Source organism: Aspergillus wentii (genome assembly GCF_001890725.1).
Source record: "Aspergillus wentii DTO 134E9 unplaced genomic scaffold ASPWEscaffold_2, whole genome shotgun sequence".
In the NCBI taxonomy this organism is placed as follows: Eukaryota; Fungi; Ascomycota; class Eurotiomycetes; order Eurotiales; family Aspergillaceae; genus Aspergillus; species Aspergillus wentii.
Genome location: NW_024467833.1, coordinates 2,053,543 through 2,080,985, shown reverse-complemented (window position 1 = coordinate 2,080,985; position 27,443 = coordinate 2,053,543). Strand labels below are relative to the sequence as shown.

General features: G+C 47.5%; 12 protein-coding genes across 12 annotated transcripts; 4 read left to right on the top strand and 8 right to left on the bottom strand.

Annotated features, from left to right (window-relative positions):
• Positions 1-5: 5 nt before the first annotated feature.
• Positions 6-1,378, top strand: ASPWEDRAFT_36525 (arylformamidase). Its single transcript, XM_040834482.1, has 2 exons — positions 6-358; positions 424-1,378. Exons 1-2 carry the CDS (start codon positions 243-245, stop codon positions 1,223-1,225), a joined length of 918 nt encoding a protein of 305 aa, XP_040692525.1. The 5' UTR covers positions 6-242; the 3' UTR covers positions 1,226-1,378.
• Positions 1,379-1,526: 148 nt separating this feature from the next.
• Positions 1,527-3,112, bottom strand: ASPWEDRAFT_36524 (casein kinase II subunit beta family protein). The gene is made up of 3 exons (XM_040834481.1): positions 2,807-3,112; positions 2,234-2,479; positions 1,527-2,167 (listed from the first exon to the last, which is right to left on the bottom strand). The coding sequence occupies exons 1-3, from the start codon at positions 2,864-2,866 to the stop codon at positions 1,667-1,669; spliced, it is 807 nt and encodes a 268-aa protein (XP_040692524.1). The 5' UTR covers positions 2,867-3,112; the 3' UTR covers positions 1,527-1,666.
• A 229-nt stretch (positions 3,113-3,341) lies between these two features.
• On the bottom strand, positions 3,342-4,824 carry cbhC (putative cellobiohydrolase; the record flags this gene model as incomplete). The annotated part of the gene is made up of 6 exons (XM_040829572.1): positions 4,543-4,824; positions 4,237-4,490; positions 4,046-4,183; positions 3,733-3,990; positions 3,438-3,679; positions 3,342-3,386 (listed from the first exon to the last, which is right to left on the bottom strand). The coding sequence occupies exons 1-6, from the start codon at positions 4,794-4,796 to the stop codon at positions 3,342-3,344; spliced, it is 1,191 nt and encodes a 396-aa protein (XP_040692523.1). The 5' UTR covers positions 4,797-4,824.
• An 803-nt stretch (positions 4,825-5,627) lies between these two features.
• Positions 5,628-8,086, bottom strand: ASPWEDRAFT_168723 (uncharacterized protein; the record flags this gene model as incomplete). The annotated part of the gene is made up of 8 exons (XM_040830337.1): positions 5,628-5,693; positions 5,749-6,000; positions 6,062-6,175; positions 6,283-6,622; positions 6,679-7,055; positions 7,110-7,484; positions 7,541-8,019; positions 8,068-8,086. The coding sequence occupies 8 exons, from the start codon at positions 8,084-8,086 to the stop codon at positions 5,628-5,630; spliced, it is 2,022 nt and encodes a 673-aa protein (XP_040692522.1).
• Positions 8,087-8,624: 538 nt separating this feature from the next.
• On the bottom strand, positions 8,625-11,647 carry ASPWEDRAFT_48972 (uncharacterized protein; the record flags this gene model as incomplete). The annotated part of the gene is made up of 6 exons (XM_040837190.1): positions 8,625-9,930; positions 10,452-10,456; positions 10,600-11,041; positions 11,104-11,352; positions 11,415-11,543; positions 11,625-11,647. 6 exons carry the CDS (start codon positions 11,645-11,647, stop codon positions 8,625-8,627), a joined length of 2,154 nt encoding a protein of 717 aa, XP_040692521.1.
• Positions 11,648-11,899: 252 nt separating this feature from the next.
• On the top strand, positions 11,900-13,639 carry ASPWEDRAFT_343642 (PSME3-interacting protein). The gene is made up of 3 exons (XM_040833982.1): positions 11,900-12,203; positions 12,382-12,710; positions 12,807-13,639. The coding sequence occupies exons 1-3, from the start codon at positions 12,190-12,192 to the stop codon at positions 13,397-13,399; spliced, it is 936 nt and encodes a 311-aa protein (XP_040692520.1). The 5' UTR covers positions 11,900-12,189; the 3' UTR covers positions 13,400-13,639.
• A 239-nt stretch (positions 13,640-13,878) lies between these two features.
• On the bottom strand, positions 13,879-15,722 carry ASPWEDRAFT_168719 (sugar porter family MFS transporter; the record flags this gene model as incomplete). The annotated part of the gene is made up of 7 exons (XM_040830336.1): positions 13,879-14,542; positions 14,609-14,865; positions 14,918-15,161; positions 15,216-15,407; positions 15,457-15,532; positions 15,595-15,640; positions 15,696-15,722. The coding sequence occupies 7 exons, from the start codon at positions 15,720-15,722 to the stop codon at positions 13,879-13,881; spliced, it is 1,506 nt and encodes a 501-aa protein (XP_040692519.1).
• An 827-nt stretch (positions 15,723-16,549) lies between these two features.
• On the top strand, positions 16,550-18,429 carry ASPWEDRAFT_48969 (uncharacterized protein; the record flags this gene model as incomplete). The annotated part of the gene is made up of 6 exons (XM_040837189.1): positions 16,550-16,656; positions 16,709-16,903; positions 16,995-17,107; positions 17,234-17,322; positions 17,376-17,475; positions 17,531-18,429. 6 exons carry the CDS (start codon positions 16,550-16,552, stop codon positions 18,427-18,429), a joined length of 1,503 nt encoding a protein of 500 aa, XP_040692518.1.
• A 163-nt stretch (positions 18,430-18,592) lies between these two features.
• On the bottom strand, positions 18,593-18,968 carry ASPWEDRAFT_168717 (uncharacterized protein; the record flags this gene model as incomplete). The annotated part of the gene is made up of 3 exons (XM_040830335.1): positions 18,593-18,647; positions 18,720-18,802; positions 18,861-18,968. The coding sequence occupies 3 exons, from the start codon at positions 18,966-18,968 to the stop codon at positions 18,593-18,595; spliced, it is 246 nt and encodes an 81-aa protein (XP_040692517.1).
• A 249-nt stretch (positions 18,969-19,217) lies between these two features.
• ASPWEDRAFT_36513 (uncharacterized protein) lies at positions 19,218-21,157 on the top strand. Its single transcript, XM_040834480.1, has one exon. It carries the CDS (start codon positions 19,568-19,570, stop codon positions 20,741-20,743), a length of 1,176 nt encoding a protein of 391 aa, XP_040692516.1. The 5' UTR covers positions 19,218-19,567; the 3' UTR covers positions 20,744-21,157.
• A 221-nt stretch (positions 21,158-21,378) lies between these two features.
• On the bottom strand, positions 21,379-25,447 carry ASPWEDRAFT_104477 (putative VPS9 domain protein; the record flags this gene model as incomplete). The annotated part of the gene is made up of 3 exons (XM_040827647.1): positions 21,379-24,992; positions 25,052-25,301; positions 25,370-25,447. The coding sequence occupies 3 exons, from the start codon at positions 25,445-25,447 to the stop codon at positions 21,379-21,381; spliced, it is 3,942 nt and encodes a 1,313-aa protein (XP_040692515.1).
• A 497-nt stretch (positions 25,448-25,944) lies between these two features.
• ASPWEDRAFT_36512 (mitochondrial 37S ribosomal protein uS11m) lies at positions 25,945-27,144 on the bottom strand. The gene has a single exon (XM_040834479.1). The coding sequence runs from the start codon at positions 26,949-26,951 to the stop codon at positions 26,247-26,249; it is 705 nt and encodes a 234-aa protein (XP_040692514.1). The 5' UTR covers positions 26,952-27,144; the 3' UTR covers positions 25,945-26,246.
• Positions 27,145-27,443: the final 299 nt, after the last annotated feature.

The following is a 27,443-nucleotide window of genomic DNA, read 5'->3' as shown; positions in this document are numbered from 1 at the left end:
GGAAACAATTATATTAATGTCATCTCGATGGCATTCCGGTGAAAATTATTCTCCTCGATGCTGGATATGACTTGGTTGCTTCACCGTTCGGTGTTGCTGCAATCGTTGCTCCTTCATATACTAGTCGCTTGATAAGGCTATGACCCTCGACCTAACTGATCATTCCCCTCATCAGCTCAATCTCAGTCCAAGCAATTGGATATTCCTGGCCCTCATAACTAAGCTCCTTCGAAAGAAACAAAATGGCAGACCAGAAGTCTTGGTCGCAAGAGACCTTCTCATATGGACAGGATCACAGTCTTCAGACTGTCTCGGTAACCACCTTGCCGCATGCCCCTCACACAGGCTACTGGGTTGTGTACGTCAAACCCATTCCCTAAGAATTCTTTGAACCCAACAATACCTGTCTAACTTGTATTCCAGCTTAATCCATGGTGGTGCATGGCGCGACCCGACGCAAAATGCTTCAAACTTTCAAGAACCTGCCGAATCCATCCTCCGAACTCACCCCGATTACGTCTCCCAAACACTCTCACACATCGCAGGATTTGCTTCCATAAATTACCGACTCAGCTCTCATCCGAACTACCCGCAGTCTCTTGAAGATACAGAACTCACGGAATTCCGCGATGCCAGACACCCCGACCACTTCCACGACGTGCAGGCAGCTCTGGCTCTTTTGCAAAGCAAGTACGAATTTGGAGAACGGTACATCCTCATAGGACATAGCTGTGGAGCGACACTATCGTTTCAGACCGTGATGGGGTCTTTACAAGCAAGTAAAGATACTCCCCTTCCGACTGCGATTGTGGGAACGGAAGGGATTTATGATTTGAGGCTGTTCCGAGATGCTTTCAAGAATGTGCCTGTGGTCCAGGAATTCGTTCAGCAGGCGTTTGGTTCCAACGAGGCTCTGTGGGATGCTGTCTCTCCAGCTAAACAAGAAGGCCCAGCTGGTGTCGAGGGTGGATGGAAAGCAGGTCGGCTCGCTGTGCTGGCGCAGTCGCCGGACGATGTGCTGGTGGATGGCGGCCAGATTGAAGCGATGAAACAGACTCTCAAGCGGTGGGAACAAAGTCATACGCAGGAAACCCCAAGGCGAGTCCTTGTGCTTCCCCTCACGGGCGAACATGATGACCCTTGGTTAAAGGGCGAAGGTCTAGCAAAGGCCATTGCAGTTACGGTCAAAGAGCTTCAGGCAATGGGCCTGGTTTCTTCATCCTAAATCATTCCTAACCACCAACAGGAAGTAGATATACACTTTTGCATTAGAATGTTATACTTACGAGTCGTGGTAGGTATAATGCAAATCATCACGTAAATCTAAATCAGATGGACATTACAGACTACATAAAGCACAAAAGAAATATTTGCGGAACTCGCTTATTTCATTTCAGATCGTCTTAAATTCCTGATATCTTTCAGGAGATGAAGGTAGTAATTACACTCGGCATATTAGAAAGAAATGGCCAGCCGTTTTCAAAACTCGCCAACGCCCACCAGTGTTCATCATCATAATTGCACAGTACAGAAAAAGAAAAAGAAATGACCCGTCATACGCCCGGTATTTCGGCAGAAAAAATCCCATAGACTGAAAAAGAAACGCCACCCGACACAGCGGGGCATTGAGTTGGGAATCGCAAGAACAGCGGCGACTTCGTCTGGCTCAGTGACCCAGGTCCATACGGCCCGAGGCGGCGTCTCCCACAACCCTCTCGTTCTTGGTGTCCACACTCTGCTCTTCATCGTCATCCTCGGAATCCAGGTCCTCCTCAACCTCGCTATCTTCGATGTATTTCGCTTCAACTCCCGCCTCGTGAAGACGCGCCTTCATGTCCTCACGGAAACGGTCCTGCCAGCGGGCAAGTGCTGCACTAGCATGAACGCGGAAACCGTAGATGCGAGGCTCGTAGCGACGAACGCTTTTCTCTGGGACCAGAGCCGGGTAGACTTGGAAGAGAATGCTGTGGAAAGAAGTTCCAAAATAGGCACCATCGATGGAAGCATGGCGAGAGGATTTGGGGTTGTAGACGTCTTCGCATTTGGCACAGTAGAGTCTGACGGTGCTGACGTTGGGAACATCGTGCATGCCCACGGGGAGAAGAGGGTGGCCGTCGCACATCACACGGGGGCATTTGCCGAAATCGCCTTTCTTGTACTTGTCAAGCTAAACGGAGGAAATCATAAGCTCAATTCCCCCAAGAATACGTGTATAATTTATGCTTTCACATACCATCTTGGCCAGACCGCGGGTAGTAACAATGTATCTAGCGTGAACCAAGCCGTACAGGTGACGCGCAGACTTCTCGATCTGCTCGCGCAGGTCATCGTCCGCATCGAGGTCGAAGACGTCAGTCACAAGGTCGAGAGCATATTGATAGTAAGGGACTTCGGTATTCAGGCCAGTCAAGTTAAAGCGATCGGTAAGGTACTCTTCGTCGATTTCGCAGAAGTACTCATTTCCACGAGAAGAGATGAACTGTTCGCGCCAAAACACAGTCAGTTGAGGGAGCACCAGAGGAACAGGAGGGCGAGATCTAATGATAGCGAAGCTCCGAGGGGTCTCAGTTTCGTCCATTTTCTCTTGAATCAAGAGGGTGGACCATGTGGTTACAGCAGATGTGGAAATGCGAAGTGCCAGGAAGACAGGAGGGTTTAGAACAATCCGATGTCTCTTTCACTCTTTCCCACCCTTTCATGGCACCAGCCGCAATTGCAACCACATTGTTAGAGTGCGCAGCCGCACTCTTCCCCTCGACTTCCTTCACCCTACCCGGGCATAGCACTTGGGGAAATTCAAACTCACCCAGTCCCTCCAGTAACTGGTGTAGTCACTGTCGGTCTCACTGTTGAAATCCTCCATCATTTTGACTCCTTGGAAAATAGACCCGAGGTCGGATATGGGATCTGGAGGTAACTCTGTTGTTTTCCTTGCTTTGTCTGCAGCAGTTGCTGAGAGAAAACTGGGTAGGACAAACCCAAGGGCAACAGAACCCCCAGAACTAGATAGCTGGAGAGGGCCTTCTTCAGGACATCAAATGACTCTGAAAGATTTAAAACTGAAGGTGATGGGATTCACAAAGGTTCCAGATGGCTGCTTCTCTCTAGTGACGGCAGTGTGTGTTTCTCTCCGTCCTGTTATCAGTGGATCACTCCCTTCTGGTTAGCGCGGGGTTGGCGGTGAGTTCTGCCTTCTTTTCTTCACCGCCATTCTGTATGGCTTCATTAAACATCAAACATTGAGTCTTCACATTCATCTACAATTTACACTAACTTGTGCTATAGAAATTGTATACAGAAAACTCTCAATCACAGAAAAAGAACTAATCCCATCACATTGACTAAAAAGCTGGTTTGGCGTTACTGAGCAGTTGCTCGAAATATGCCTTTGAAGCATCAGTACCATGACATGCATATTATCAATGGATCAAGCTCACCTGAAACCAAGAACCAGCCTCTGGAGCAGGCTTCAAGGCGTCATCATACCCACAGTGTGCATCATAGCGAGTCGCAGAGGTGTCTGATGTCCCATCGCTTTCACCGCCTGGCTTGACCCATACAAACGCATCCTGTAGCTCGTCTCCTGTCTCTGAAGTCGGTCGCGCACCGAAGCCAGTTCCTTTCACATTGCACCAGTCTCCCCATTGCTGCTGCTGGGTGGGCTGGACTCCACTTCGAGCTGAGGACAGAGAGGTCAGTCTACGGGCACATATTTCGTAAGCGACAACTCACAAGTATCCATGATAAAGTGCGCTGCGAAGCCGGCATCAGCCAGCATGGGGCCCAGTGCATTGACATATTTCTTCTCATCACAGTTCTCGTTGCCCTGGGCGTAAGACGGGCATGTATCAATTGACCAGGCGTTGTAATTTGCCACATTGGTTGCCAGGCCACGGACAGCGGCTGGTGAAGAGGCATTCTTGTATACCGAAGCATAAAGCTCAGCCGCTGGGCTGAGGTTTGCAGGCCAGCCTAACCATCCAGCATGTCCTTTTTGATAGAATTAGTCTGGGCAAGTATAAAAAACCACTTGTTCCTCACATACCTGCGTCAAGATACATGGAAACGTTCGGGAGGTCCAACTGGGTCAGAGCATAGTTGGTGCACTCAAGATATGCATCTTTGGCATTGGCACACTTCTCTACATCCAGGTTGGTGACCAGATTCGCCAAACTATCGGGCTCTATAGGATATCAGCTTTTGATCCAACCGCGTACGTACAGCGAGGAATCTCACCAACAACCAGGATAGTGTGAACATCCGAGTATTTCGACAGCTGTTCGCGAATGGAATCGATGTACGCTTTGTACTTCTCGACACCACCATCATCAATGGCGAGCTCTCCATTGCTTGCCAGGGCGGCACAGTCACGGTCAGGCAAGTCATAGACCACAAAAGTCCCAGCAATTGGGGGGCTTGCGCCTGCTTCATTCTTCGACTTGATGTCCTTCAAATATTCACCCATTGTCGGTACTTTATCAGCGGTATCCCTGCATACTCCGGTTAGCTACCAGACAGGCTCCCAGATAAATCAACACTCACATCCAAAAGAATGAAGGCACCTCTGCCGCAGCGCTTGCCTTTTCAGCCAGAGACCCTGTCATGGATGGAATCGCTTCGGAAACCTCAGATGCATAAAATGGGTTCACATAAAGCTGGTATCCAGTGAATGGATTGCCGGGTGCACTTGCTGTTGGCACGGTGCTAGAGCTTGGTGGGATGGTAGAAGATGTCGCAGCTGGCAGGGCCTGCACAACAGAGAAAAGAAAGGGTGAAATGGATATAATAGACCGCATCTTGGTTGTCTTGATTTTTAAGAAAGACTCGATCCTTACTTTCAAAGAGTATCTACTAGACAACTAAACATCTCATGGAGGTATTTGCGCTTCATTTATACCATTTCATTTCCATCACCATACCAAGATGAGGAAGCAAAGATAACCAGGATGATTCGGCATCAAATCGAATCTACACGGAATCTCCGTCACCAATATGGCTAATGGCAGCAGTTTACTATAGCACCCTTAATAAATAAATGAATTGTTTCATCTATAGACCTGGTAGAAATCGAATTTTCTCCGTCTTGCAGAATCCAAAGCACCAATAAGACAGAGAATTTCCAATGTGATGCAATTTCAAAAAAAACCGAATCCCTAAACTCCCAGTCCCGTCAGCCAATATGTTCTCAAAAAGCAGGTTGGCCCAAGTCTGCATTTTACCGCGTTGACGGCCCGAATTGCCTCGATGGAGACGGAGTAAAGATGGTGATTTTTATTTCAAGTTTTATTTGATGCCCGTATGCTCCTTGATGGAAGTGGCACACCGTTGGTGCAGCATAACTCTCCATCAAATCAAGATTGATTTCAAGATCCTTTCCAACTATCATCAGCCAATGATGAAGATCTGTTAAACATCCTCAACTGCTTCATCTCTCATGAAGGCTTCTGTTTCAGACGCCGGTTCTTGCTTACTCAGTGTCCATAGAGTTGAAGGTCTCTGGGTCTGCAGTCAAAAACCCGTGAACAGGTAACTGCGCTTTCGCTTCATGATCCTCGCGCTGCTGGTCTTCATTTCTGGGTATCATCGTCAAGTAATTCAGAAGTTCGTTGATCTGGTCAATATCGATTTCAAAGCCCGCATATCTGAAAGATAGCAATATCATGCAATGCACTCAACGCAACATTCCAGTCTTTCTGCAATTAGATCGCCCATTAGCTTAGAGAATCCATCAAAAGCATTTCGAATTACCTTGTCCGCAACAGACCCCATTTGCTCGTTTGTGTCTCCAGAGCTTCCGCAATATCCAAACTCCAAGGTTGTAAGCATGGCCTTTTTTAAGGTCTGGTACATCCAGATTGCTCCGAGTATCTCGCACTTTCTCAAAAGATTGGCTTTCATGGATGGGGTATTGAGTGCGGGAGTTTCTTTGAGATAGATGTGGCTTGCATACACGGCCTTGACCATTGAGGAACCCGATGAAGCAGATGCCTCCACAGAATCCTTTAACAAGCCAGTCAGTATGTTTCTCATTGCTGAACGGGAGGATGAAGCCTGCCCAAACCTGTATGTGGTTGTATTTCGACATTGGGCCAGCATACTCAACCAGTAGTTCGACCAATGCTGCCCAGTGTGGCTGGGTGAAACGCTCCATATATTCGGCCATGAGCGTTTCATGCTCATGTATGATTTTAGACGTCACCAAATTGCTGTCAGATGGCAGATCAATCTCAATATGAAAATTGACACTCGCAAATCTTAATAAATCATAATGCAGCACTGTACCTGCTCCATATCACAATCTCCCCATGATTTGTTGGTTGAAATTTTCTCCCAAACACTCTGTAAGAAGTTCGAGACGTGTGCATCCAAGGAATCGACTACAACACGGCCATCATCTTCTGTTGTGTCATCGCTTTCTAGTCTCCAAGGTCTAGCTGCACCTTGAGCTAGTCTAGATCTTTGAAATACGCGCTTGCGAAGCTTGACAATCCAGTTCCACGATTTCAGTTCTCTGGAGGATGACTTTGGATAGATAAAGGATTGATCTGTCCACCACACCATGTGCTGCAGAACACGCTTTGTTGGTTGTCCAACAAACTTTTCCAACTTCAGAAAGTCATCCCTGTCACGCCGTCAGCATAGAGCAGTAAACTAGTTGTTTATGTGAGTCAGTCCTACCAAGATGGACAGCTAATCCCTGGGTTATCGAGTAGACTATGAAAACTGTGCCGATAATCTTCGTCGGTGAGCTTTGAAAGAAACCCAGGCCTTCGGGTCAAAAAGATTTTATCGCCATATGACTGGGCCGTTTGCAATTTTGGTAGAGACCAAACAGTGAACCACTTATGGGACAGTTCCAGATGTGTTCCAACAAGGGTGCCCTCGATGTAATCTTTTTTTGTTGGGTAAAACAGTAATCCAAATGTCTCGGCGCTATAGTCCTCCTTTGTGAAATCAATCAGACATCCCCAATCTCGAGCGCTCACTTTCATTGTAAAACCCCTAAAGACCAAACGCTGGAACTCGAATATCTTATTGAATTCGAGCTCCCAGAGCTTTGACACAATTAGCCCTGAAAAGTACTAAACATGAATGGCAATAGCACACACTTCATCAAATTTTGCATTTACCAGCCACTCGCCAAATGTAAAATTGAAACCGATTGAACCATAGGCCGTTTCCAAGTATTTCTCCCATATGGCGCGCCAGCATTCAGAGTTAACAATGGCCAACACCCTTGAAACCCGGGAGGGGGGGATGTGTACACCGAGCTCGTTTTGGACCCAGGGAGTAAACCACGATTTTTTGAAGATATCCTTTTGGAATTTTGCACTTTTTCCCTTGCAAGCCTTGGTAATACGTAGAAAGTGATAGCCGTCAATTTCCTGTTTGTTGAAATCACAATGGTTGGTTTGTAGGATACTATCCGGACCACCTGTATGGATTTTGGAACTTTCAAACATATCAACCGTCCAGAAAAAAGCCTAGTTATGTCCTTAGCTGAATTTTTACTAAGTTGGTGTGTTGTAGGGCCTATTACATCTTCAGAAGGTACCGTAACTTTGCTTCCATCTGGACTCGTGTCACCCGCTTCAGCAGCCTTTTGCTGATCAGCTAATATTCGCTGAAGAGCAATCCTCCATGAATGCCCCGAAAGCAATGCTTCTTTTTCACAGTTACCCGGCCATTTTTTCAAGTGGATAAAATCTCCCAAAACGACCCCTTCCGTATTCATCAACTTGCGTCTGATGTCGTCCAACGTGACATTCACAGTGGTACCACCAGAAATGCGCCCTGAGATGTACCATGTTTCAGGAACCGTTTCGAAATCTTTCTCGCTGAGTGACGCCCTCATTCTAGTGTCTTTATGAAAGCGACACGCTCCCATTGCTAGATTTTCAACCGCCTCATCCACATCCTCTTGGTCAATTGCCTGACTGGGATTATTTGTGACATCAAGTTCATCGATTCGGATGGCAATAGTACCAAAGTAGGCTTCCCGAGAACCCTTTTGAATATCTGCGTCAATCGAGTTTGAAGTGAGGGCTGTTTACGCGGAAATGGAACGTCTGCGTTTGGGGGCCATGGTTCCTAGAGAGTTGAGGATCTCGAAGATAAAATAGCGACTTAGGCTTCGCCGAAGAAGAAGGGGGCGGGGGGGTGCCTTTGTCAGGATGTTGATAGAAAATAGATCCCTGGGGTAGGAGGGGAGAAAAACCCCCCCTGGGCCTGAAGCGAGAAAACGGGGAGTTTTGTACCTTTTGACTTGAATCTCGCCTCTTGGATCTCAGTTTGGTCTTTCCTCAGTTTGGTGAAATGATTGATGAGGGTGAAGACAGTAAAATAATAAATAGTGTTGGACAGGAAAGGGAGAAGCCATTATGCTCCTAGCAGCAAGTGAATTGGAGTTAATGTGAAGCCTAAACTTTTCTGATAGCTCTCATTTTAATATCACTGGCATATGCAGCTTAAGTCTACACTTTACACTTATGTCAAATAGAATAAGAATGATTAGGATGTTCATTTCATTGAATTGGGAAAAGTTGCCCCCATAAGTAACAGAAAGAAAAAGGAAATGACTGCCAAAGTCTGTATCATAACTTAATATCAAGAAAAGAAAGTCTTTAATGAAGTGCGGCCCGGTCACATCCTGCTAAGAACTTGTGGATCCCCTCAGTCCCTGCATATTCAGAGGCACTCTCAGGGATACCAGCACTTGACATCTCTGGAAAGAAAGCACGGTCTCCAAGCTCGCTGATGTTGATACTCGAGTATCCTGACGAAGACGAGTTCCAAGGATTTTTGCCGAATATCTCCACATCCTCGAAACTCATATCGTTTGACTGGCGAACATCTCTGGGCGAAGACTCCGTAAAGTCTTCGGAAGACATCATGCCTTGCCAATCAACTTCATCAGCTGTCTGCAATCGTGTTGGTTCCTTTGTAAAGAAGTAGTCCATCTCTGGTGATACAGGGACGCTGGGGGCGAAGGGGAAAAGAAGAGCAAGGTCTGCTCCAGTGCGAATGTCAAAATCTTCATCTTGGACAATTCGACCCCGTTGCACATCAACTTCGTCACACAATCGCTCCACGGTGTCCGCATCACATCCAGGAAACCGTACTCGAATTGTAGATCTGTCCTGCAGCAGGATAGGCAAATCGCCTAGGGCTGACAAGCGCTTAAGATCATTGAGAACAGCCGCGAGGTCCTTCAATGCACGTGCAAAGTCAACAGAAAGCAAGTCCAAAAGACCTTCCGAGTTGAGCGTCTCAGATTCGAAAGCACCAGACTTCTTCTGCAAGCCAGCCATTGCTCCAAAAGCAGTGACGGTAGGAGAGATCTGGAAATCGATGTAGGAGCCGGGTGCTGTGCGAGGAATTCCTGTCATTTGACGTTCAGCCTGGTCCTGGAGAGCGCTCACGGCCTTGTAGCGCTTGTTTCCGGTGATAGGGTCAATGCCATCAAATCGGACTTTCTGCCCCGAGAGGAAGAATGCACGCACTCCGGCGGAAACATTGTTGATGACCTGCGCAGGTGCGGCTGGGCCATGAGAAAAGTACCGAGCTCCCCCAATGCGGCCAGCGCCAAATGTATAACCTCCTGCGGTACGACCCAGAGTGCCACCAGTCAAGTTTGGGCGCAGAGTCGACGCAAAGGGGGCTCTGCTGGTGATACGGCCGACGTTTGATGCAACACGAGAAGTCTGGTAGGCGACGCGATCACCTTGGAGTCCGGTCTTGATGTATGAGACAAAGGCGCTTGCACGGGTGGAGAAGTGGCGACTACGGGCCTGGCGGATGGCAGCAGCTCGATTGATGGGCTGGCGAGGATTGATCCGAGCATAAGCTGGTTGAACTCGCAGTGATACCTGCTGTGTTGGTTCTGGTAATTTTGACTTGACGGCCTTGCAGGCCTTCTCGTAGGCAAACCTGGGGAAGTGATGTCAGCTAAAGCAATACGCCAAGGTAGAGGATATCAGTATTGCTTACCTGGCTGCCCTCCAAAACTTTGGAAGCAGCAGGTGTCCGCTGGAAGGCGACATGCTGGCTTTGATGAAATGGATAGATCTAGTATAGAAAAAGAGATGGAATGCTCATTCTCATGAAGAGTTGAAGATGGATGAACCCGGACCGATGCCTGATAACCGGGGATCGTTTAGGGGCGCTCCACCCTGTGTGGCGGTGCAGCCACCTGAGCACGTCGCCACACGACTTAAATAAACATGTTACAGTAATATTTTGGTGCTATGGAAAATCAGGTTGTTATTTTCAATAATTAACCAGCTTACTTCTCATAAGATCTAAATTTTTGTGAAAATTTACCCTTGGCCAAAAGTAAATATTATGATATCATTTCGGACTTGATTGCGATATGCCCCCGCTATTCCACTTAGTCGCTTCTACTAGTTAGACAATATGGGCTGATGAGCAGTTAACACTCTTCCGAGTACATGGTCTATAAAAATTGTTTGTATGTTCCGAATGTACAATTGGATATCTATTCTAAAACCTATATTTTATTTGACATAATCACATAAAAAGCATTTATTCGTCGTCACCGAAGAAGACCTTGATGGGGAGCCAGCTGTCACCGCAGACCTTGAAGCGGTCCTTCAGGTTGTCCAACTTGCTGATCTCATCAGCAGTCAATTCCAAGCCGTTAATCTCAAAGTTGGCATCGATGCGAGACTTGCTGACGGACTTGGGGATGACACTCCAGCCCTTGGACACACCCCAGACGAGCAGGACCTGCTGGGGAGTTTTGCCCTTCTTCTCAGCAATCTCCAAGAGAGTGGGGTCCTTGTAGAGGGGAGAGTTGGTGGATCCCAAGCAAGAGTATCCGGTGGAGTGGATGCCCTTGGAAGTGTTGTAAGCAACCAGCTTGGGCGAGGGGTTGTTAGGGTGCAACTCGATCTGATTAACGGCGGGGACAATCTTGGTGGTGGGGTGGTTGAGGAGGATCTCGAGGTTCTTGATTCCGAAGTTGGAAACACCAATGTTCTTGACCTTGCCAGTCTCAGGCAACTTCTGCATCTCTTGCCTAAGTCCAGGGTCAGCATCGTCTTTTCTGGCGGATGTTGAAAAAGTCGGGTCGAAACTTACCATGTCTTAATGAAGTCCCAGTCGGGCAGATGCTTCGACTTGTCATTGGGGTCGGTCGAGCTGGGCCAGTGTACCAAGTAAAGGTCGACGTAGCTTGTGTCAAGGTCCTTGAGGGAAGAGTTAATACCCTCGGTGACGCGGTGGTGCCAGGTGTTGTCAAGCTTGGTGGTGATCCAGATTTCCTTGCGGGGAACACCAGAGTCTTTGATACCCTGGCCAACCTCGGCTTCGTTGCCATAGGCAAGAGCACTGGGAACAATGTGTCAATATGTTTGGATGGTGGAAATGGTATATTATAGGATGCGACTCACGTGTCGATGTGGCGGTAACCCTTCAAGAGGGCATTCTTGACAGCCTCGCGGACCTCGTTAGGTCCGGATTGCCAGGTACCCAGGCCAACGGCTGGGATCTTAGCACCGGTGTTAAGGGTGTAGGTTTTGCTAGTAACAGGATGATCATTAGCATATCTGGAAGGGGCAGAAGACAAGTGTCAATGAATAGATAACAGATTCATCACTTACTTGGTGTAGTCGAGGTTCGACATCTTGCGTGATTGAATGGGGAAAAGGTACAATTGGATCTTGTGAGTAGATGAGGATATGTAGAGAGGATTGAAGAGAAAAGAAATTAGATGGACACTGAGCACGGAAGTACCGGGCTTTATAATTTGGGGCTGAGAGCGTCAAGGAGCGAAGAACACGAATGCTAAGGCAGGTCCATCCAGCGATGGATCCATGATGTCGATGGAGGGGCGTTTGAGTTGCCCCTCATGGCCAGTGGGGGGAGCATCCAGGCACATCTCTGGCTGGCAGCGGACACAAATTAACCGGGAAGGGTTTCAGTTATCATCCAGGAATTACCCAGCCCCGTGCAAACTAAAGCACACGGATCATATTATTTCTAAACTTTTGAAGATCCTTTTTTTTTTTGGTCCGAAGATCTGCTCATGATGGTGATTTGACCCCTTCGGATTTGTCTCCGTAATTGGACCATGGCAAACCTCGCGGCGGTGTATGGATATTACCGCAGATAAGTTACGATACGGATGAACCGATTATTCTATTGGTCAATTGTATTTTGGCTAAAATGAGCACGTATCGGTATGTTTCAAACCAATTGAGTGCGTAATTTATATCACCGCCTTATTCTGCCGCTCATCCAATCCGACGCAAACATCCACGGCGCGATGATTATTACCCTTATTCCCGAGATGACGCTGTTCGGTTACTTGTGATTTTGGATTGAGAATTATCAATTGACTAACAGCGCGCGTTCTAGAAAGTTTCCGGTGTGCTTGTTCTTGTTTCAGCTATCTCAACACCGGGTCATTCCTGGCTCCACACCTTGCCTTTTTTTTTTTTTTCCCCCTGCAAACAACCGAGCCCGTCTGTCCCTACGTCAAGATACCAGAAGCCCTTGTGGTTTTGAAAAGGTGGTCAACATGTCGTCAGGTTTCGTGTCTGGAGGAACCAGCGATAAACCGATAGAACGCGATGATGAATGGCGCCGGGTACAGCAGGAGCTCGAAGAGGAGCGAAAGCGCAAGGCAGACCTAGGCAAGCAAGATGGGGGTAAAAGCTTATATGAAGTTTTGGAGCAGAACAAAAGTGAGTTTATTTTGACTGCAGTCATAGCATTGGACCGGAAAACCTCCTGGTATCTTCTGGCTGACATGTTAGGGTGAACTCTCTTGCGGCATTTAGTGGTTAAGCAGGAAGCCTTCGAAGAGAAAATGAAACTGAAGAACCAGTTCCGCTCTCTTGACGAGGATGAGGTCGATTTCCTAGATTCAGTTCTGGAATCGACACGCGCCCAAGAAGCTGCTGTCAAGAAAGATACGGCCGACCAGCTCGAAGAATTTCGCCGCCAGCGGGAAGAGGCCGAGAAAGTCTTACTAGAAGACACGTCCGCAGATGTCAAACCATCAGCCGAAACAGAAGACTGGAAAATTCCAGCGCGCAAAAGACGGCGCGATAAAAAGCAGGATCTCCTTCTTCCAGGCAAGAAGCGGAAGTCTTTAGCAGAGGAAGAGAAAGCCGATGAGGCTTCATCTCAAACTAAGCAAAAGACAGCTCAGGCCACCAAGCCTGCTGCCAAAAGCGCAGGTGGGACATCTGTTTCCATCCCAACCCCCAAGGCTACACCACAGGAATCCAACTCGTCGCAAAGCCCGAAAAACGCTGGAAAGCAAGTTGAGAGCGCGGATGCGAAAGCAAGTCAGCCTGAAGCAAAGCCTGCAGCCCAACCTTCTTCTTTTTCTCTTGGCCTCGCTGGGTACAGTTCCGATTCAGAGTGAATCAGCTCTTCGGGTCCTTTGACATCATGCCGTGCATTTGCTGAGCAGAATGGTATATCAAAGGTTGCCCGTTGCTGACTTGCATTCGTGGCCTATGCGATGTAAATCAGCAGAACGCCGTGCCAATATGACGCGCAAGACTTTAGTTAATGCACCAGAGAAACCAATCTCATTGCAGAGTTGAGTTCGACTGCTGGACAGTCATAGGAGCAATATACTACTACATATAGATTGCTTGGAATCTTACTTATCTGCTAAATGAGAACTGATGGCCATTTCCTCAGTCATTATATAGCTGTCGTTTCATAATTTATCGACTTGGAAGAGGTCATCTACGATCCAAGAAAAGTTGCGAATCCAATCATTTATCAATGCAGGTGGACGTCAAAAGCAAGTTAATCGATAGAATACACAAATTATCAAGCTATTTTCTTATCGACAAAACACTGTTCTGCTTCAACTTCTGTCTTATCGACGACTCACTCCTGGTGATATGCAACAGCTTCGCGTTTCACTTCCTGCTCCTCAACCTTGCGCTCCAAGTCGTGCGGCAGATAATCCTCCTTGCGAGAACCAACGATGATCCAAGGCGCATTGCTGAACAAATAATTCATTTCCTCCAGAGGCAATTTCTTGGTCTCGGGCAGTAGCAGCCAAAAGAAAACCGCATTGGTGAAGTTGCAGATAACAAATAGGAAGTAATATTTATAACGCACACTCTCCATCGCAATCGGCGTGACTTGGCCAATCATCGTGTTAAATGCATACGAGACCATGGTGGCGATTGAGACGCCTTTCGAACGTGTCCGTGTATCAAACACTTCAGCCGGGATAATCCATGATAAGGGTCCGCAGGTAGCCGAGAACGAAAAGTTGTACATCCAAGTCATGATAATAAAGCCCCAATGAGCTCCTGTGCTGTTGACTTCGGGCGGAAACCGCGCTAGCAAGATGCACGCGATGATGAATGTAACCATGTTGCCCAAGTTTCCAAAGATTAAAGCCGGACGACGCCCGGTCCGGTCGATAAACATCATGCAGAGAAATTGAGCTACCAAGGCGATGATGGAGTTAATTGCCTGATACCGTAATGTGGCGTCGCCTTGGATTCCGATTTGTTTATAAATCGTCACGGAGTAATATCTGCGCAAAAATCAAAGCTATCAGCGATGGGCCCCTTCACCTTACTGGAAATCGAGATATGCTTACTGGATCGCTGACACACCCGTCATCTGGACAGATGCTTGCAACGCACAACAAAGGAAAAGACGACGGAAAGATGATCGAGAAGTGAAGAGCTCAATATAGGACTTAGCTTCATTCTCTTGCTCAAACGTGACGCTTTCCTGGATCTGATTGTACTCAGCGCGAACCCAGGTGTCGTTTTCATCCCCATGGGCATGGAGTTTCGCGAGGGTTTGTAGGCCCTTCTCGTGGTGGCCATGGCCGATGAGCCAACGGGGCGACTGTCCGAGTATTAGAAATAACAGTCTGGCGTGTCGGAGAGAACATATTTACCTCTGGAAAAAACATAATCAAGAGACCAAGGAAGACAGCAGGAACTATTTGCAATCCTAGGGATAGCTGCCACTGCGCATTGTTGGTGTCAGGAAACCCTATATACGTGCCATATGAAATCCATGCAGCACAGAGGGATCCAACCCCGAGCATGAATTGCTGCAAACCAGTCACACGGCCTCGAATGTCTGGATGGCAGATCTCGGCTTGGTACAGAGGGATGATCATGGTAAGAAAACCAACTCTATATCCAGCATTAGGCTGTGAAGGCACATCGTGACATTCGGAAATGACTTACCCTAGACCAGCCAGGAACCTTCCACTGTACAGATAGTCAATCGTTTGCGCGCCAGTCTGAAGACCTCCTCCAAGGCAAAATATCACACAACCGATGGCAATAGTCCATCGTCTCCCTAGGTAATCACCTGTGGGGCCTGCGAACCCTGAGCCAAAGAAAGCACCCGCCGTGAACATTGACACGACCAATCCACTGTCAAATAGTCAGATAACATTTCCCATTCAATATTCAGAGCACTCACGTCTCAGTCGAATCATCTCCAAACCTGGACATAAATGATGGACTCGCGATAACCTCTGCGATCACACCCAAGTCATCTAACAGTGTCCCGGTCAGATCAAAGCCTCAAACAGCGGTACAAGAATTAATATATACATACATCCATAGAGAAATGATCCGAGTGAGGCGAAGACGCCGACCAGAAACTTGAGGAGCAGATTAGCGTCAATTCGGGATGCTCTTTTCCCATATCTCACTCACCTGGTACCATGCCGGAGAAAGTCGCATGACGACGCCAGTGTACGTTATTTGCTATCAGCCTAGGATACGCCTTAGATTGCGCAGCATAGAATGCGGAGGAAAACTAGAACCCCTTTCCTATGGGGCTCAGGATCAGCATCGGTCTTTAAGAACTGTCTGGGGATCGACTCCACTCAACAGAGGCGTGACAATGAGAAATAGCATGATTCATGATCACGATTGAAATCTCTAAAAAGCTCGTGAGACGTAATGTCGGACGGAGGAATTATCGAATCGAAGCGCTTTGAGAGCATCGTATTGCCTCTAACACAAGTGTGTGATTCGACCTGCTAAAGAATACTCGGCTACCTGACGATGCCTAGCGACGAATCGCAACGCAATTTCATTTTCATAGCAAGCCACTTCAATAACAGACACTTGAGGTTTGCGGGGGTTAAAGCCGGGGACTGTCTACTAGGCTTAAGAAAGGAAAGGCCAGTTAATCAAAGCGACGGTGCTGATTGACGGAAGATCTCATGGTCTCGCCTTGGCCGCCATGTCCAAGAGCGTGGCGCAACGGCATCGCGCATTAACTCAAGAACAACGGTTTTGCTAGCGATGAACAAGAGTCGACCCCATTCCAAATGACTCTTTTAAGGCCCAGTTGAGTGGCCTGGAACTTCCCCCGCAGGGAAATTTCCAAATATATGATGCTGGTCTCGATGAGTCCAGGATAAGTATTTTAGCTGCCCAGTACTTACCTCCGCCACAAACTCGTCTTTGGAATAGCCTGCTGCTTTTTATTTCTTGTTTCCTACCAAACTCACTATTTACGAATTACTTTCTTTCATTATTGGCATACTTTGACAGACAAGATGACGACCTTTACAAAGCTCAGTGATCAGGAGACCCCTGCCATCTCCATTCATCCATCCAGGCGCATATCCAAAATAAACCCCAACATTTATGCGGGGTTTACAGAGTGATTATTATAATTCTTTAACTAAATATGCTCGACTGACTCCTTGTCCCAGGCACATGGGTCGATGTATCTATGGAGGTATCTATGATCCCGGCAACCCATTGTCGGATGAGAATGGCTTTAGGAAGGACGTCTTGGAAGCCCTGAAAGAGCTTAACATCCCTGCTGTTCGCTATCCTGGAGGTAATTTCATGGCAACATATCACTGGATCGATGGAGTTGGTCCAAGAGATCAACGGCCAGCAAGGTATGCTTGTATCTGACCTCACATTTTTGGGTTTCGCATAGCCCGACACTCAAGATTGATTTACATATACTAATAAACTATGTGAACATAGGCCCGAGCTTGCCTGGCTGGGAACAGAAACAAATCATTTTGGAACCGATGAGTTCCTAAAGTGGTGTGAAATCCTTGGGACAGAGCCCTACTTTTGTTTGAACTTTGGAACAGGCAAGTTACATGACCTTTTTTTCTTCAAATAAAGCTAACCAGGTTTATGCAGGAACCCTTGACGAAGGTATAGTCTTGGTATATACTATCATTTTATCACATGAAGCTAAGAAGGTTCATTCGCAGCACTGGGCTGGGTCGAGTATTGCAATGGCAAGGGAAACACTTACTATGCCAATCTCCGAAGGAAGAATGGTCGTCAAGAACCATACAATGTAGGTTCCTTGCAGAATATTCCCTTAATATTTTATACTGATTTATTATTTAGGTCAAGTATTGGGCTCTTGGTAATGAGACATGGGGTCCATGGCAGGTAGAACAGATGACCAGAGAAGCATATGCCCACAAAGCATATCAGTGGGCAAAAGGTCAGCTCGGGGCTCTTTCAGTGGTTATCAGTTTGGGTTACTGATATCATAACAGCTTTGAAACTTCTTGATCCTAGTCTGGTGTTGGTTCTCTGTGGACAAGATGGTACGGCGTCATGGGACTACTATACATTGAAGCAGTGTCTACTTCCAGCGCATTCTCCTCTTTCAACCAGCACAGTTCCCCTCATCGATATGCACAGCATTCATCTTTATACATCCTCTCCATCTCATTTACCAAACGTCACTGCTCCTCTGGCTGCGGAGCGAGCTATTGAGATAACCTCCTCCCTAATCGACCTGGCAAGAATTGAAAACGGAGTTCCTCCAGGCCAACTCCGACCAACCATCTGCTTTGACGAGTGGAATGTTTGGGATCCAATCCGTGCGGAAGGCAGCAAGGGTGCTGAGGAGAGCTATACTCTCTCGGATGCATTGGCGGTAGCTGTCTACCTAAACGTCTTTATTCGTAAGAGCAAAGATGTCGGAATGGCTTGCATTGCGCAAAGCGTTAATGTCATCTCTCCCCTCATGACCAGCAAAGATGGCATTACCAAGCAGACCACTTGGTGGCCTCTGTATCTGTTCTCCCGGTTCATGCGTGGCTGGACGATTGGCGCGCATGTGGCATGCGGAACCTACGAGGGTGAAACCTCTCCCAAGTGGGTTCGCAGTGTCAAGGACACTCCCTGGCTTGATGTCAGTGCTACACTGGGTGATGACGGGTACGTGAACGTTGCCGTCGTCAATATCCATGAAGAAAAGGATCTTGAGAGCAAGGTGGACGGTGCCACCGGAGAAATTTCTGTATTTACGGTCACTGCTGGTGATGTCGCGGCGTCTAATATGAAAGGCAAGCAGGAGGTTGGAGTCACTGAGAGTACATGGGATGCTAAAGGCGCGTATCTGTTCCCGAAACACTCTCTAACTCTTCTGAGATGGAAGGCTGAATGAGTTTACTGTCTGAAAGATAGTGGAGTTTAATCTCATGATCAATAGGAATAAAGGCTTAGAGGTTCCGTAAATCTTGATTGGTGTTGCATAAAATTATTCGTTTCGGAAAAAATAGTACGTAATATAGTCTGGCCAAAATATATCTTCATCAAGCGATATTCCCTCAACCAAAGCTGACATCCTGGACTCTATCCTGCTCATTCAAATGAATATTCAACCTATATGGGAATATAACTGTCAGTGGCTGTTTCACAGAACACGACCAGAGAATAAATCATGGGAAGGCCTACCTCTCCACTCTATAATCGAAAGTCATGGGCGAGCCTGGTCGAAGAATCCGGTGGGACTTGGGAAGATCGGTTTTGGCGAACGACTAAAATAATAGACGTGAGTATATAGAAACCAGATATGTATCCGGGAGCATCATATACCTCGACATCGTGGGTGGATTCGGTGATCTTCTTGCCCACGAGCTTATTGAGCCATTCGTTCTTATCACCACCCGTAGTGTTTTGGATTCCCGGAACAACGAGAGGCATGATGACAGTTGGATGTTTTTAAATATAAAATCAAGAGAGATCTGATAGAATGATATGAAGTGATTTAAAATGGTTAGAGATGAAGTTGTCGTTTAGCTGAATATATTCATTCCGAGAACGGATGATGTCATAGTAGCCATATACACTTTGGGATTAGCGCAATCGGCGATTTAAAGGCCGATCCGATCACGTGGGTCTATATCCCCAGACATCGTCGAGAGAGATCAACCTGAAGACAACAATAGCTTCATTTTCTGGTCGTCTGTTTGAAACTGAGGCTCAGGACTCTGAAATATCTATAATGGCGACCTATAAACATATATCCATATGTACACCAGTATACATGCCGATATACCCCAATTCAAGCTATACCCAGGAAGCTGCGTTGGAGAGATGTGGTTAAGGAAACCTCGAAGAACACCAAGCATCTTCTTCGGGGCGACTCGAGATTCATTTCTTTTCTCAACCATTTCAGACCTTCATTGGATATCTTGTTATTTGATTATTTAGCCTCTGCCCATTCCTGGCTCACATATTTCTTCTTGGACAGCCTTGCCAACTAAATACCTACAATGAAACCTCAGCTTTGACAACCCAACATGCGAAGCTCCATTATTATTGTCGCCATTGGGTGCTTTTCCGCTGCAAAACTGACGTGGTCTCAACTTGTGATAGCGCCCCTTTCAAATACTCCAGTGCCACCATCAACACAACTCCCCTCCGAAGGAGCGCAAGATGCATCGTCGACTGTACAAATTCAAATGGTTAAAGTGCAGTCGGACCAGGAAGAGAGCGTAGGAGGTTTCTACAATGTCTTCAAGCCCAAATTTTCAAACAAGCGATCTTCAGAGAAAGGCAGTCATGAACTCAACAATGACACAAGCGGCGCAAATGAGGGCTCTGACAATACAAAACGAACACCTTCTTCAAAGACCACTAACACAGAAACCCGAATATCTAATGGTACGAGTAATGCAATCAATAGCGGCGCCAATTTCTCAGTTTATTCGACAGCAACGGAATCACTCTCGAGAGCCACGCCATCGAATAAATCACTGATACCTTTATGGAACTATAAGAAAAGCTCTATTGCTGCGGCTTGCATATTTACGACTGTCGCTGTGGCGGCGATTATTACCTTACTGATACTGTGCATAAAACGATTCCGAAAAAGCTGGGAACGCCATAAACGAGAAAGGCAGAACGGCGGGGCCTCGAAATACTCTGCCATTCCTTTGACTGAAGAAAACCTGGCATCCAATTCAAACCTGAAGCTCAAAAACCAAGCAAGCCGGGAATCCTTGATGTTTTACAAAAGCAACTCGTCGTCTCTATCGTTTGATGTCATGGAACGTGACCAACACCCAGTGAATAAAAAACATCGCGCCAACGATGTCCCTGATACGATGGATCCGAGCCAGCTAGCAAGTGTACCAGGCACTATAACGAACTCGAACAGTCATTTGAAATGCTACATTGCTCCAGAGGAAGGTCATTTTGGTTTCATTCAAAATACAGCAGCGGTTCTACACCACCCTCTCGCCCAGATTTCTTCACTGGAAGCCATGGAATCGCAGGACAGAAACGGGCCAGCTAGCTGCCATGGTCCGGAGAGCACAGCTCAGGACACTGTGGACCAAGCCAACAAAGCTCGAAATTCTTCTGGCAGTGGTAGCGATGAGTCGTCGAAATCAAACAATCTTGCATTACTGCCTTCCATACAGAAGTCCACATCACCTCTTTTCAGGCTCTCTGCTTTTGGATCGGGCCTGTGACGTTTGGGGGTTATTTTCACTCGTTCAGATAAGCCTCATATTGCATAAGCTACGGTTACTTGTGTCTATTGTTGTCATCTTTATTCGACTGCCTTGTGGCTCAACGAAAGCCATGATGATATTAGTGCTACTGTACAACTTTCGGCTCTTGCACTTGTCCGTTCTTTATTTCACTTGCCCTCTATTTCCAATACACCCACGGTTCTGGAAGTTGGTCTTTTGGTGTCATTTTAGCATGGTTTAATCCATGTGATCCATAGATTAGGTATCAATGAGAAATCTTGACGGGTTGGACATAATTCAACATGGCCTATCATCATCTGCACTAACCTTGTAACAAAGAACAATGCATAACCTATATTCATTGACTGATCGAAGTTAGTCTGTGAAAAGTATGGGACTCCGGTAATAGAACAAAAATTAATTCGCAATTGGAACAGTTCTGCCGTGTTTCCTTTCTCATAATCGTAATAATGGACATTAAAATCGGGAGGGAGAAAGGGTGGGTAAAATCATTCTTCAATGCTTGTTGAGAATGGGAATTGGGTGAAAATTAAAATGGGAAAGAAGAAGGGTAAAACAATAACCATTAAGTCTACAGTGGGTGTGAAGAAAAAACAAAAAGAGAGGGGGGTCTATTTATCGTACTGGCCGTTCATCTCACGAACGCCCCTCAAACACCGTTCGAGTCTTTTCCCACGCTCTTTCTCCCGTACAATAGTGGTTTTGACGAAGGACCGGATCGCCTCTCGTCCGACTTTCTCTCTCCAAGAGGTCCATCCTGCAAGTTCCCCGACGACAACGTCCTTGTTCCATGTGATTTCTCGTGAGAGGTGGGAAATCTGAGTTTCAGACTCGTGAACCTTTTGTTCCAGATCTCGAACGGATTTCTGTCTTGACTCTTCGAGGCCGGGGAAGTTCAAATTGAATTTTCGGGGTAGAGAAGATGAGACGAGAGATGTGCGGGACCGGGAGAGGTTGCGATTCAAGGATGATAGGGTTGACATAAGTGAGATAGGGCGTGATAGTGAGCCGAGGATAGCAGCAGTGGTGTTATCGATGGACGAGAGCGCGGCAAGATACTGAAGGAGAGGAGAGGAGTCTGAAGATGAAGTGGAGATATGAGAAGCGTAACGTGCAAATGCATCCAGGTGTGATTTGGGAAGGGCATTGGTAGGCTCCTTGAGAGTGGAGACAATAGAAGAGCACAAAGACACAGCATCTGCCAAATCGGAGGCAGCATTCTGCAGGGCGTGTCCACGACGGATGAGACTGCGGGTGTTGGCATGGGCAGCACGGACCATGTCCTGCGCATGGGAGACGAACTGCTCCGTCTCGCGCATACTCTCTGGCGTGACTGGCTGGTAATCATCGATGATTGACTCGGAGAGTACTTGTGCCTTTCGACGAGATCTATCCGCCATCATCTCGGGCTGCAACTCAGGCACCAGGAAGAATTCCCACAGCATTTCATGGGTGGCAAATGTTGGGTGCGTAAGTAAAATTTTCAGGAATCTATCCAATTTCTCCTGCAAATCATGAAGCACAGATCGAGATGGTTTAGAGTGGATCTGGAAAGGGCTGCGGAAATCAGAGAGAGACGGGATGTACGAAGCAGGGTGCTCGACGGAAAGCCATTTGGCCAGATTTTCAAAATCGGAAAAGCTGCGACGGCACGTAGTGACAGTATAGGTCGTAGATCCAGGTCTAGATGCTACAGATTCTGACGGAGGGTTGGGAGCGCCGGACTTGAGAATGAAACGTACAGTGGCATCCTCGACAAAGAACGAACGCACGACAGTAGTAACACGACCAGATGGATCATCATACGCTGATGGGGGGTTGGAGAGAAGTATCAGATCGTCAATACGATTTCGAACCTCATCATCTTTCGCAAGCTCAACTGCCGTTAATCCACGGACCTCCTTGAGGTGAACATCTACCCTTGGGTCCATAAAAAGAATTCGCACTTGATCTATGCGCCCGTACTTGCTGGCCATCATCAGAGGAGTGAATCTCTTATCATTTGTTGCGTTTGGGTCGCAATCAGTCTCCTGAAGGATCCGAATCGTGATTTCGGGATCACCAACAATGTGTAACAAAGTATTGCCCTTAGAGTCAATATGGTCATCAAGTCGCAGAGGTCTACCATCCTTTTGGAATCTCTGAGCAGACGTTAGAGCATCCTGAACCATTGACTTGTAGTAGGGATGATCATAAGATCGACAGAGCGCGAAAAGCGGTGTCTGCCCGTGCTTGTCGCGCTGTCGCCAGGGAAGGATTGCCCCTAATCTGGACATGACCGATGGCGTGCTGAAAAGATAGTGAGCAACTGTGCGTCCATGCATATCTGACTTCTTCAGATAAGAGATAATGGTGCTTTCATCAGTTGTTTTGAAGAAGAAATCAAGTAGGATGTCAACCATCTCGGTGTGAGCGAGCTGGACAGCAGCATTTAGCAGTGTCGTTCCGTCCGTGTTGGTATCACTGAGGATGTCTTGTAATGGATAATATTCTTCCAGGCTTAAAAGATACTTAAGCGCCTCTGATTGACGACACTCCACAGCCATCATAGGGATCGAGTCGCCTGCCGGGTCCTGCGTCTTTGTCAAGGTCTCGATTGAGCTATCACCTTCAATCGTGCTTGTCATGGACCCGATAGTAGTTCGTGAAGTGAGAGATATGGCGGATGACTCGGATAGACTTCGAACGTCCATGGAGACTCTTTTGACTGGACGTCGGGTTTCTTTGGGGGGCGATGTGCCTGTCCATGTTTGGAAAGGAAACACGTGTGACAACGGCGGTGTCTCTGTAGGAATTTCAATGCGCGACGTCTCATTGCGTTGGTCGCTCGATGTTCTGTATATAGAAAAAGGCTCACGTGGAGGGTCGATCACTTCATCTTCTGCTGCCCTATCTTCATCCTCATCGGTTTTGAATAACACTGATTTCCTCTCAGGTTCGTAGGGTATATCTTCCAGAGATTCATGGTCTCCATCTGGTTCTAAGATACCCTTCATATCATTGATTCGACCCCCTTTTGTGGCATTCCACAGACGCTTGTTCCGGATGCTAGCCCTTCTGAGACCTGCCGAGTCTGTCACTAAATAAGTGAGAACAGCCTCGAAGGTGCTTAGGGCGTAACCCATTTCACCACTATCGACATCGTCAATGTAAATAAAATGCTGCATGTACAGGAGCCTGGCTTGTAAATGTCGGACTTGAGATCTGATGACAACAACAAGTAATAATGAGACCAAAACGTCGGCATTTACCATCATGGGGGCTGTCTGCTTTTCAGACGCCAGTGGGTCGGCTTTGTCGTAATTTCCAGGGAAGGATATCACCTTGACTGTCTCAAGGAGAGTGTTCAGCATGTCATGGGGACATCTGCCATCCAGCATTTTCCGGAATTCCTCAACTCCTCTCCCAAGGCGTTGAAGCAGCTCTCTCTTTCCTTCACGTCCACCCTCCACCACAATCCCAACCTGAGAAACATCAATATACTCCATTTGACGGATTCTGGAATCCAATTCCACATCCTCAGGCCGGCGAAAGCTGCAAAGACGGGGAAATAGAAGTGATTCATGCACCTGTTCAGCGACGTAACGTTCAATCAACCGTTCAACCAGAGGTCCAGTAAGATCAGTAGTGGCGCCAAGGAAAGACAATTGCTGTTTATCCACTAGACGAAACAGATCAATCGCAGCAGTCACCGCCGTCTCCAAGCTGCGTCGCATTAGGTCCTCGTCGTCCTCGAAGTATTCTTCAGAATTGAAGGGTAACCGTTCTCTGCCACGAGATGACGTGCTGCGAATAGAAGCGACTTCTTCGGCCAACAATGATTCGTCCTGGCCTCTTTTTCTTTCGTTTTCATCAGGTATGGAAGGCGAACGCGATGGCGGAGGTGGTAATGGCTTCCCCAGCTCTTTGCCAAATTCTCGGAATAATCTTTCCAAACCCGGTTGCATTTGGCGTGCAATCATGGGGAAATTTGCCAGCAATTCTCCAAAGGTTCTGATTTCCTTCTTAGGCGGCGAAGACATTGATTCTCCAGACCGTGTTTCGATGTTTGCGATGGCTTTTATTGGCAGTGATCCGGGTACTGCCGCTGAAATGATCTTTCCAGGATCGAAAGAGCCGATGAGGGGTCGGGAGATATAGTATACAAGCCATGGTTGGGATTCATTACTCGGTGTGTAGTATAGCGCATCGGATATTAATTGAGCTTGGCTCAGGGACTTGAAACCTATACGTACGGTTCAGCGTGTGTGGACACCGAGCCAGCTGGTGCGTCGACCTTCTCACCTTTATTGCTGTACACCGAGTTTTCCTTGATAATAACCGTCCGTCCGTTAACCGTAGTTACTTGCTTTGCCTTTCCTCTGCTATCGCGCACGTTCGAATCATCCTTCCCACCAGTACCGCCGGTGGCGACGGGGATCCGCAAGACATGACTCCCCAGGAATTCTTCCGAGACGACGAGGTCGGAGTAGAGGAGGTTCGATTCACGATCACGCGACCCGATCAGGGATTCAGTCGTAGGAACGAGCAGAACCTAAATATGCAAACAATAAGAACTCATGCTCTCGCAGATCGGTCCGAGATGGGGTCGCGGGGACGTACATGATTCTCGATCGGTAGGCACTGGCCCGGAACAGTGCTGCGGAAGAAGGCACGGATAAAGGGATTTAGAGGGTGCATCCAAACGGTCTTGGACGACGGCCCAATGGAAGAGCTCTGGCAATCATTAAGCCGCCCGCACCAATCTCAAATTGTGTGGGGAATCGCGCTGCTCGATCGTCGCAGATGGAGGAGCAGCTCCGGCGCATGCGCCCACAAGGCAACACAAGAGTGGGCTGGGCAAGGTCAGAAGCAATGCTCAAAACGCGAAGGAAAACAAGACAACTTTAGAAGATAGAAACCCTAGGGAAAGTAAATGAAAGGTATGTAGAACAATTTGCTGATATAAGCAGATGGATAAACGGTGATGAAGAGTGGAAGGATAGGGATCATAAATATGAAGCCGTTTAGCCAGCAGCTTTCGCGGAGTCGGAGAGCTCAACGCGCTATCCCTCATTGGGCAGGGTCGGCCATCCCCGTCGTGCTTTGTGTTAGCAGCAACCAAGAAAATAACTAGCACAATTAAGATGAGTTGATGACGAGAAACTCGAAATTGGAGTACGATACATTGAAAACAAATAGAAACTAGAGTAGCTCGGATGGATATCCCGGGTACTTGTAAATGACATGCTGGCTAGTAGTATACAAACATGGCGAGTAGGACATGGACCACCAAAGACCAGCTTTCCTTGACAACTCCATATCCAATGGCGAATGTCTAGGCTGATCGAAGCACGGTAATTTCAGCCAGATGATGTGGCGTTGATTCCTTGGTGCCATGAACGCGGTGTCAACCCATACAACCGCATCCTATTCTCTCCCCCATAAAGGATACCGACGAAGGTAGCCCATAATAACACAGAAAAGGAAGTCGAACAACCTAACCCAGTCTGCGAACCTTCCTGCTTCTGGTACCACCAAACTTTATCCGGGTCGAATCTGTTACTCGGCTGACCAAGCCTCGAATATTTCTTCCTTCGTTGCCCAACAAGACTTTAGTGAAAGCGTCCCGTCCAGGTCCGAAATCACGGTAGATGAGCTCCAGTCGTTGCATTTCGAAAAGAATGCCCTTTTCCTGCAGCTGTCCGAACACATGGACAGCAAGCTGGTATGCCGGGTCATAACCAGAACGGTGGCCTTTGCGGAAGCCCAGGTGGCCGCAGCCCATCGATAACAGAGGGTTTCCGTTCGGTCGTGTCAGAGTCAGGATGGTATTGTGCTTGTGTGCATAGATATGGAGATGGTGTGGAGGTGCACGATCGGCATAAGGTTGTTTGATCATCTCGGCCTCCAGACTTTCAGCCATTCGAGAATAATCGCGGCTCACGGTCTGACTCGCGCGGGTCTTCTCACCCTGCATCATCTTTGTGATAGCAGAGAGGGGTGAGCTGTCCTCCGCAGGCTGTTCGGGTTTCGTGTCCAAAAGCTGTCTCTCAATCTCACGGCTCTTTTCCTTTGCACTCGAATCGGACTTCTGGGAGGACGAGAAAGGCCGTGCCAGGCGAACAGGCAATGTCCGGAATTGGCATGGCCGGCAGGCTGAAGGCAACGCCCTTGCCAATGTGCCCATGAACTGAGAGTTCATATTTGCTGCTGCAATGTCGAAAAGGGGGATATGAGGAGATATGTCCGGCGGCAACAAGGGAATTTCGGTATAGCCGTGGCGAATTCAGCGGCCAGTTTGCCCCCGGTAAGAGGACGCAAATAAGAGAGAAAAGTAAATCCCAGGGATTGGAAGAAATAAAAACAAAATTATACAAGAAAAAACGCCCCGACGAAACTCCACAGGCGGTGGTATCTCTCTCTAGTAATCGAGAGCCTGGAGCAAAGGACGGCGGAAAAGGCGAGGCCGAGTTTTCGAGAAGTCTTGGCGCTCGCGATCTCAACTTTTTTTCCTTCTCCAGACCCGCGGCCCGAATTGCTTCTTCCTCATCATCTCACGCCTTGACTCACCGTATCCCCCATTCGCCTTCGGGGCCCGGTTCAGCTTTTGTCATTGTTTTTTTTTTTACATTCCTCTATCAATAAACGATAATATTCATCGAGTGCCTTGTATAGCATGATTGCGGCTACCAGA